Genomic DNA, 10,564 nt, shown 5'->3' with positions numbered 1-10,564 from the left:
AACAACACCGTGGACGATTATTACAACATAAAGTACGAATCTATCAAATCGTACCTGGTAACATCCGAACGACTGGTCAGAAAAACGCAAGATTACTACGATAGGAATACCGATTATCAGCGCATTGATTACGAGAATAGCGGCAATGACGCAGCGGGCGAATCTCGGTGTACATATCAAACGAGACGTGAACGGGAAGAGAACAACCGCCGCGCGTTCTAGAGATATCGCTACTATCAACCAGGAACTGCTCGCGCCCATTGAAGCCATCAGAAATTCGTAGACTTGGCAAGTGATCAGGGAATTTATTAGGAATATCGGACGGGCGTTTATGCGCAAGAGAAACAACTGCAAAACGGGCATCAGCGTAAAACTAAGGGTAATCGAAAAGTCACTGATAGACAAAGCGATCAGATAGTTAGCGTAAGAAAAACTGCGGAATCTGCGACTGATCATTATCAGGAAAGTAGCCGAATTTCCGAACGCGCCAAACAAAAACACGACGGGTAGAAAGACTAGCGACACAGTTCGGTAGATTCCGGACCTGTTCGCCACGGACATGAGAACGATATAACTACTACCGGGTCTAGCGATTTGCGTCCGAGAAAAATTCATGACGCTAACTGAATTTAGCTCTTCGCATTTCGTGCACTAGTCGAGGAAATGCAGATTGATTGCAAGGTGTGGCTGGTGCGTAACAAATAGCGCGCGAACAATAACGCGAATGATAACCACGTTAGATTTGTAACAAAAGAGCCGTATGCAGCCATTCACCATTTGTTAGAGATGAAATTATCTGACCTCCCAACAAAGTATTGTCGACCAGAAAAATTAAATTAATCTATTCTCAGAAATCCAATAAAATACGTTCAGATTTTGTGAAATGTTTTATCGCGGATTCAATAGAAACTAAATTAGATTATGTTATATCAGGAATTTCGAATTCAACGAAACTTGAATAAAAGAAACCGAGTATTTATCGTTATTAGTTGAAATCGTTTGCAATCTAATGCTCGCTATGATGATTTATTCGTAAGTTTTATTTAGAACTACAATCAGACCGGGCAACGAAAAACAATATTCTTCTATTTCGATGATTTTGTACGTGCACTTTCCTTCGCTTTGAATTTCGTCCAGAAATGTGTTGAAACCTTGAAATTGTTCCGAGCCTAAATAATCCTTGCGAAAACAGGCGAAAATGCAGCCACCTAAAATTGAAAGCAAACAAAAATCATCGCGATGAAAATCCAGACCTAATTTACATATCTTATTCAGCAGTGAAAACAAAGGTCGGCCTGCTGCATGTTGTTTGTGTCTTGTCAAAACTATGCAGAGAAACATCTTTTATAATCTGACGTACCTTTTTTTACCATTCGTAAGATTTCCGAAAGCGCCTGGTACGGTATGTGACCGGGTACGACAGCTCCGCAAGTTACTGCGTGGTCATAAAAGCCTACAAGCGCGAACAGAGATATACGTATGATGAATGCCGTCAAATTTCAATTTCATGCAAACGTTCAATGTTCATGTTTTCTATATAATTATTTTTACCGGTTGGAATCGAGCATTGCTTTTCAACGGTGACGTATTCCGCATAACAGTTTTGATAAAGTCCTCCTTTTTGCTCGGCCTCTTTCCACAGCCCGGTCGACGGCTCGATGGCATCGAACCGTCCTGTGAATCCAGATTTTCTCAGCTGAAATAAAACGAATATTTACATGAAATTGTAATCATCATAAACTTTTAGCTGGTGTGATCAATGCTGAATGAAATCTGCCCGTTTCGATTCAAACAGAGTATATTTCTGGAGAAAACACAGGGTTCGGGCTAGCAAACGAACCCCTTATATTTTCAAAGCGCCCTTCATAGTCAGTGTCAAAATATTTGGGTCACGATTTTTTCGAATTTTGAATACAATTTTCCTTTTTTGAAAATGAAAAGCAGTCCATTCTCAATTGATTTATTCAGATACCCTGGCACTTCTATCTTAGATCTGTCCTTGTTCATATAGTATATAGCACCCATTTTCTCGGTGAAAAAGTGCCCCTCTTCTTATATATATATATATATATATATATATATATATATATATATATATATATATATATATATATATATATATATATATATATATATATATATATATATATATATATATATATATATATATATATATATATATATATATATATATATATATATATATATATATATATATATATATATATATATATATATATATATATATATATATATATATATATATAGTCAAATTAGTTGTTACCTCTTCTGCGACGAGACCAGTTCCGGCGCCGATATCGATAATCGAGCAGTCTTTATTTTGCACGTGCTTATCAACAACTTGCGCTAAATTCTTCGGGGCAGCGTACGACACTTGTTTAACCTCCTGCGGACGTTAAAAAACATTTTCATTTCATTTCATTCCTGAGAATCGCGGAAGATTAAGACCGTGAGCATATCCCGGTGAAATGATCCTCCCCCGGCAGGGATTCGAACCTGATGGATGAGATCAACGTGGCATGTGCCGCAGTTCAAATCTCCAGTGATCTATTAAAACCATTTTCTCAAAACTTCAAAGAATTCAAAAATAATCGTTTAGTAAGGCTAAACAAAAATGATACCTTGTTTCTCCGCAGCGATAAAATTTGTAAACAGTTCATTTCTATAGCGGCCGGGTCTGTTATGGTAAAATTGATCACGATTTTTAAAAAAGTAATGTATAGGGTAGATAGGCGGCCGGCCGGGTCAACATTTAAGCTCAGCAGAGCGGAGAAACAAGGTATCAATTTTGTCTAGCCTAAGTAGTTAGTTAAACCTTGTCGTAGCTTGTCCATTGGTTGTAGATTTCCGTAAGTTCTACAGGATTGTCATTTTCGTGTAGCTGTTTCGTCACGAATTCGTACAGATTTGCATCCTCGCATCGTGGGGCTGCCATAGCGTCTGGAATGAGAGTGATGGCGGCGTATTGAATAGGACCGAAGCCACTCGAGGTCGTATAGGGAAATCTGGGTCATTTGCTCTATCACACTTGAATAGTACAATATATAGGATTCTGTACGACCTTTTTACTCACAACAGGAACACGAAACGGCTTCTATTGTGTCGACAAAAATCTAAGATAGAACGATAACCACACTCAAACGTGGTGAACGGATAATAAGATAAAAACGCATTATCTACAAAGAAATTAAAAACAAGAATTTATTTATTCAATCTTAAATATATAGAATACACGACGTTTCGATCGTTTCGAACGTTTAGATTGAATAAATAAATTCTTGTTTTTAAATTCTTTTAATCTGTAGATAGTGGGTTTTCTATCTTAAAAATCTAAGATGACTGCGTCCTGGGACACATTTGGTTTATAAAACTTTCAAACCTAAACAAGTCGCGTTGTGGTTAAAACCGAGGCACCAGGACCAACTATCATCCAGAAATGGCATTCGTATATTAAAGATACATCTAGTGTAATAATATCATTTTATGAAATCTTACTGGCGCCATGACATCTATAGGTTTAAGTTCTCCATGAATGATGTTTTAAAGCTATTTCAATTGCAACGCTCAAACCATTAACTACCTATTGAAAACGGCCGTTTCCATAACATACCAATGCAATAGACGAACGTCTATGCAACAAGTGCAGTATAAACCTAATTGGTGACGAGTTCGATTTTATTCTAAAAATGTACCTTTTTGAAGATGTGAAAAGAGATGGATAGTAATTCAGGTGTGACCGTCTATTTAATGAACGAGCTTTCGTTACTTATGTATCTGAGATTTCTGGTAATAGGCAAGATGAATATTCTTATAATTATTGAATTAGTTAGGGATAAGGGAGTTTCATCGGCGACCAGTGTCTACAACATGTGACTGGTCGCTACACATTAATGGTCACCAAACTGGCCAGACAGACCTACAAACTCGTTTCGTCACCATCGATCTTTGGTGTAGTGGTGAGCATGCTCGGCTAGCACGCTGGAGGTAACAAGTTCGACTCCTACTAGGCTCATTATTAAATAAATTGTCTCGTTAAACTTCATCCTACAACTGGCTCCTCAACTTAAGAATTTTTTTGTTTTGAAAATTTGAGACATATACACTTACCTGGGTTCTACCTTAGGTTCTAGCTTGCCCGTTATATATCAAAGGAGCAAATAAACTGTTAGAACTGACTGTTCGTGTGTGCTTTTGAATGCACGTCGCTTACGATTTATATCGTTCCTGGATCCACTTCTAATGCGGTACCGTTTGATAGCTCTGGCATTTTTCCGGCAGCGTCGCTTAATAACGATATGTCGAAAAGACTCTTTCATAAAAACTATTCATTTCATTATCCTATCTAAAGGTGAACGGTCGACTGTCAATGAATTATTCTCCAATAAAGGTTTCGTGAACCTTGTGCATAATTCACAATGTCACCGCTAAAGTACATATTAAAACCATATGTGAGCTCTTCCTGTGAAGATGACTACATGTATTAGGTTATAGTCGAAATGTTGAATAAACTACACTAGCTCAAGGAATACAGTATTCCTGAAGATGACTATTAGGATATAGTCGAAACGTTGAATAAACTACACTAGCTCAAGGAATACAGTATTCCTGAAGATGACTATTAGGATATAGTCGAAACGTTGAATAAACTACACTAGCTCAAGGAATACAGTATTCCTGAAGATGACTATTAGGATACAGTCGAGACGTTGAATAAACTACACTAGCTCAAGGAATACAGTATTCCTGAAGATGACTATTAGGATAAAGTGGAAACGTTGAATAAACTACACTAGCTCAAGGAATACAGTATTCCTGAAGATGACTATTAGGATATAGTCGAAACGTTGAAAAAACTACACTAGCTCAAAGTAACATTTTCTGGCTGTTTTTCGTTATTATTGTAGGATTCTCTCTACATCGCTTCAACGCGGATATAGTGTTTTATCAATCGTCATCATATGTGACCTATATGCAAACGTGATGTTCGGCCACTACTTTAGAGTTACAACTATACAATACATTGTGCCACAAGTCAGCCATTAGTGTCTACGGGTTTATAATGCTTACAAATTAGCTGCTAAGTATTAAACCTGTTACCGACTGGATTTCCTATTCATATTTACGAACGAAAATACTCATTCCACTCATCTCTTCTGATTTACCCACAGTATATATATATATATATTACTGATAAATTCTAAATATTCCTCACGCGCGCTATTTTCCACGTATATCTGACTTGGTCACGAATAGAGCCGACGCAAGTTCGGGTATACTGGTATGAATAGTGTGGTCCGGTGCAAATTTGCACATAAATCTTGTTTCGTTAGCTAGAATATAAAGAAATAAAGTTCCTGACGAAACAATTCAATTCATTTCAATTCAATCTTTATTGACACAAATTCTACAATAAAACAATTATAGCCATACGTAAACAAAGGTGTATATAGTATGAGACAAAATAGACAAAATACAAAAAAAAAAGATTGGTTAAAGATTACATTATGAGTTTAAAAAAGGTATATACACGACGTTGACAGCAGGATATGTTTAAAAAGATACATACCGGCTGGGGTTGGTGTTCGTAATACCGGTATACGTTAGACGTTAAGGGTTGACCTCACCGCTGCAGATCGCCAGCCTACAATAAACAGCTGTTCGGGATACACCAATACATACACACTGGAACTGCGACAGATGTGTAAATCGATGAGGTGTCTGCAGTGCGTATTGGCCGCGCAGAGTTGTGTTTGCACATCCACTGAACAGACTGTATTCCACGAATACAAACGCATCGATCGCGATTCGTGCCATGGGATGGGTTACAGCCGGACAACCACTTGTCAGGTCATTCATTCGATCAAAATTTCAGAAGCTACAAGTAAATCAAGTATATTCATTGGCATTCACTTTGATATTATTATAGTGTATTGATACATATGTTGAACATTTGGACATATACATAAACCTGCTCGAAACCTCCGTCCAGCTTATCAACGTGTGAACCCCTGTTCAATTTGGTCACCTTTGGTGCTAGAGCATTTTGCCGTTATGCATCACGTTCATGGAGCTCGCAGTTCAAGTCAGTCAGCTAAAGACACTTCTATTTAGACGAGCGCATGATCTGAACTGTTTTTTTTTATAGGATACTTAATAGTGTAATAGGAAAATAGGCCCGTGCCGAGTGTGGGTTCGGGGGTAGCGGTCGAACCCCCTGAAATCTTCAAATTTTGTGCCCTTCAAATTTATTGTCAAAAGTCGAGTTGGGTCAAAACTTTTCGAAATTCGGATACAATTTTCATGATTTTTTTTTCTTTGGAAGGGACCAAATTTCTGTTTTTTTCCGAACGTATCAACTAAAAAGTGGATATGAATCGGAATATATTTTGTTAGATTTCTGATAATTCATTTGTGCATAATCTTCAACTTCATTTCTCTTAGTAATTTAACGGTAAAAAGCTATCATGAATGAGTAGACTTTATTCGTATCAAATCAATTCACCGAGTGCGCGAGCGAATTTATGCAAACAGTTCGGAACTAAATATGGTCAATTCTTTGTATATGGTGAATAGTTTTACAGAATCTCTAGCGAATGGTGAATAGCTATCAAAATCATGTCTTCATTTTGTAACCACACCGATTAAATTAATTCATCAATACACGAGGAAATACGGCCAGTGCAAACTGTAGACACAATATTCATCGATCAATCTTACATTGAAATCTGAGAATTTAGATGTAGGATGCTAATTTGATTTACTAGAATTTGAAGGCAAACAATAATATACATAATAGGATATATAACACTTAAAAGATTCTATTAGATTTTGTGACTCATAGCGTGCTATTGTTGAACCGAGATGAATTCTACTGTGATGCACATCGTCGGACGACCTTTCAGCAGTTATATCGTTCTCATGTCATTGGTGAACAAATCTGGAATGTACCGTACCGTGTCACTGATGATTTTGCTTGTCATGTTTTTGTTTGGAGCCTTTGGAAATTCGGCTACTTTCCTGATAATGATCAGTCGCAGATTCCGCAGTTTATCTTACGCTAACTATCTGATCGCTTTGTCTCTCAGTGATTTCGTGTTCTGTGTCGGTTTTGCGCTGATGCCCGTTTTGCAGTTGGTTCTCTTTAGTCTAAATACCGGTCGCATATTCTTGATGGATTCCCTGATCAGTTGTCAAATCTACGAGGTTTTGATAAATTTTATGGGCGCCAATAGTGCGTGGTTGATAGTAGCGATATCTCTAGAACGCGCGGCGGTTGTTCTCTTCCCGTTCACATCTCGTTTAATATGTACACCGAGATTCGCCCGATGCGCCATCATTTTCATTTCCACAATAAATGCATTCGTAATTGGTGTTCATCCGCTAGCAACGATGAAATATTTTGATAATTTCGGATGTTTCTACAATTCTTCGGACCAAACGATACTTTTTACGACGTATGTAATATACGTTTTTCTTGTACCATTAACTTTGATAATAACATCAAACACTGTTATAATAATTCAGTTGTTCAGAGGTTCAAAAATGGTTTCGTCCGATCAGAAAACTACGAAATCAAAACGTACGACAATAATGCTCGTAACAGTTTCACTCGCATTTGCGATGTTTACACTTCCAAACTCTCTGGCCGTATTTTTACCGATCTCGCCGGAACATGCAGACTTTCTCATAGATATTTCCGCCCAGTTCGAATTGTGCAATTACGTCGTTAATTTCTACATATATCTCTTACTGGGACGAGAAATTCGTGAATATTTCTGTATGAAAATCCGCTGTGGTAGAAATTCTGGCAAATAACCCACGATTTCTAGTTTTTTTGATTCATTCAGCGAATATGACCATTCAAATAACTTTATTGACCCGTAACGTAAACATTTTCATTCTAGGGATGAACACAATAAAGAAACAAAATATATACAAACAAAAACACAGAACAGTACATAATAAGAAATTATAAACATGCGGATATAAATTTCGCTAACTTTAGTAAATTTGCGGAGTAGGTGTTATCATAAAAGATATTGTTCAAATCTGCTAGTCTTACATTTTGACGAGTGTCATTCTCCTTCTGTTAATGATATTTTAATCCCCTTGTTTAATGTATGCCGATGCCGTGGTTATTATTTTTTCTCAAAAAATGGTCTACAGAAATCTTTAAATAAGCGTAGTGAATGTTGATTTACTTGTAACTTCTGAAAATTGCGCGTGAGGAATGTTTAGAATTTACCAGTAATATATACGGTAAGGGCTACTGTGGGTAAATCTGCAGAGACTGGAATGATTATTTTCATTCGTAAATATGAATAGGAAATCCAGTTGGTAACAGGGTTTAGACTAAGCAGCTTCGTAAGCACTATAAACCCGTAGACACTAATGGCTGACTTGTGGTACAATGTATTGTATAGTTGTAACTCTTATGTCGGGGAACATCACGTTTGCGTATATATATACATATGATGACGATTGATAAAACACTATTCAAGTGTGATGGAGCAAATGACCATCATTTATAAATGATAAATCGACCTCGAGTGGCTTCGGTCCTATTTAATACGCCGTCATCACTCTCATTCCGGACGCTATGGCAGCCCCACGATGCGAGGACGCAAATCTGTACGAATTCGTGACGAAACAGCTACACGAAAATGACAATCCTGCAGAATTTACGGAAATCTACAACCAATGGACAAGCTACGACAAGGTTTAACGAACAACTTACTAAACGATTATTATTGAATTCTTTGAATTTTTGAGAAAATGGTTTTAATAGATCACTGGAGATTTGAACTGTGGCACACGCCACGTTGATCTCATTCATCAGGTTCGAATCCCTGCCGGGGAGGATCATTTCACCGGGATATTCGCACGGAGGATAAACAAGTGTCGTACGCTGCCCCGAAGAATTTAGCGCAAGTTGTCGATAAGCACGTGCAAAATAAAGACTGCACGATTATCGATATCGGCGCCGGAACTGGTCTCGTCGCAGCAGAGGTAACAACTAATTTATGTATATCAATGTTTTGAAATAGAGTTATCGATGTATCTCAGTCAGTATGGACGTTGGCGACAACATGTCTTGGACATGAAAGCATTTATTGATATTTTTCACGTAAATGTTTATCGTTAAAGCACTTGGTGCGAAGAAAATGATATGTCAAGATAAGACGGTTTTGAGGGGCAGTTCTATTTCAAGAAGAGGGGCACTTTTTCACCGAGAAAATGGGTGCTATATATACTATATGAACAAGGACAGATCTAAGATAGAAGTGCCAGGGTATCTGAATAAATCAATTGAGAATGGACTGCTTTTCATTTTCAAAAAAGGAAAATTGTATTCAAATTTCGAAAAAATCGTGACCCAAATATGTTGACACTGACTATGAAGGGCGCTTTGAAAATATAAGGGGGTTCGTTTGCTAGCCCGAACCCTGTGTTTTCTCCAGAAATATACTCTGTTTGAATCGAAACGGGCAGATCTCATTCAGCATTGATCACACCAGCTAAAAGTTTATGATGATCAGAATTTCATGTAAATATTCGTTTTATTTCAGCTGAGAAAATCTGGATTCACAGGACGGTTCGATGCCATCGAGCCGTCGACCGGGCTGTGGAAAGAGGCCCAGCAGAAAGGAGGACTTTATCAAAACTGTTTCGCGGAATACGTCACCGTTGAAAAGCAATGCTCGATTCCAACCGGTAAAAATAATTATATAGAAAACATGAACATTGAACGTTTGCACGAAATTGTAATTTGATGGAATTCATCATACGTATATCTCTGTTCGCACTTGTAGGCTTTTATGACCACGCAGTAACTTGCGGAGCTGTCGTACCCGGTCACATACCGTACCAGGCGCTTTCGGAAATCTTACGAATGGTAAAAAAAGGTACGTGAGATTATAAAAGATGTTTCTCTGCATAGTTTTGACAAGACACAAACAACATGCAGCAGGCCAAACATTGTTTTCACTGCTGAATAAGATATATAAATTAGGTCTGGATTTTCATCACGATGATTTTTGTTTGCTTTCAATTTTAGGTGGCTGCGTTTTCGCCTGTTTTCGCAAGGATTATTTAGGCTCGGAACAATTTCAAGGTTTCAACGCATTTCTGGACGAAATTCAAAGCGAAGGAAAGTGCACGTACAAAATCATAAGTCTTATTGTAGTTCTAAATAAAACTTACGAATAAATTATCATAGCAAACATTAGATTGCAAACGAATTGAACTAATAACGATAAATATTTGGTTTCTTTTATTTCTTCGTTTCATTTTTTGTAAAAGAAGGTTTTAGGTAATGTCCGAGATTTTCGGATATGCAGTTTAACGGCCGAAACACCACGGTTCCTAAAGAGTTGTGTTGACATCACGTAATTTGAGTGAATTCCTGCAGCGGATTTTCATACAGAAATATTCACGAATTTCTCGTCCCAGTAAAAGGTATATGTAAAAATTCACCACATAGTTACAAACTAAAAACTGTGCAAATATGTCATATAGAAATTGCCTCTGTTCCGGCGAGATT

The 10,564-nt window shown here is 37.4% G+C and overlaps 2 protein-coding genes across 2 annotated transcripts; one reads left to right on the top strand and one right to left on the bottom strand.

Annotated features, from left to right (window-relative positions):
- Positions 1 to 1,026: 1,026 nt before the first annotated feature.
- On the bottom strand, positions 1,027 to 5,770 carry LOC141909999 (methyltransferase-like protein 27). The gene is made up of 6 exons (XM_074800689.1): positions 5,588 to 5,770; positions 2,837 to 2,961; positions 2,285 to 2,407; positions 1,552 to 1,696; positions 1,361 to 1,453; positions 1,027 to 1,208 (listed from the first exon to the last, which is right to left on the bottom strand). Exons 2-6 carry the CDS (start codon positions 2,954 to 2,956, stop codon positions 1,027 to 1,029), a joined length of 663 nt encoding a protein of 220 aa, XP_074656790.1. The 5' UTR covers positions 2,957 to 2,961; positions 5,588 to 5,770.
- A 2,850-nt stretch (positions 5,771 to 8,620) lies between these two features.
- LOC141909998 (methyltransferase-like protein 27) lies at positions 8,621 to 10,230 on the top strand. Its single transcript, XM_074800688.1, has 5 exons — positions 8,621 to 8,740; positions 8,911 to 9,030; positions 9,591 to 9,735; positions 9,834 to 9,926; positions 10,079 to 10,230. Exons 1-5 carry the CDS (start codon positions 8,621 to 8,623, stop codon positions 10,228 to 10,230), a joined length of 630 nt encoding a protein of 209 aa, XP_074656789.1.
- Positions 10,231 to 10,564: the final 334 nt, after the last annotated feature.

Source organism: Tubulanus polymorphus, chromosome 8, assembly GCF_964204645.1.
Source record: "Tubulanus polymorphus chromosome 8, tnTubPoly1.2, whole genome shotgun sequence".
Classification (NCBI taxonomy): domain Eukaryota; kingdom Metazoa; phylum Nemertea; class Palaeonemertea; order Tubulaniformes; family Tubulanidae; genus Tubulanus; species Tubulanus polymorphus.
The sequence above is the reverse complement of the archived record's forward strand: the minus strand, read 5'-3'. Positions and strand labels throughout refer to the sequence as shown.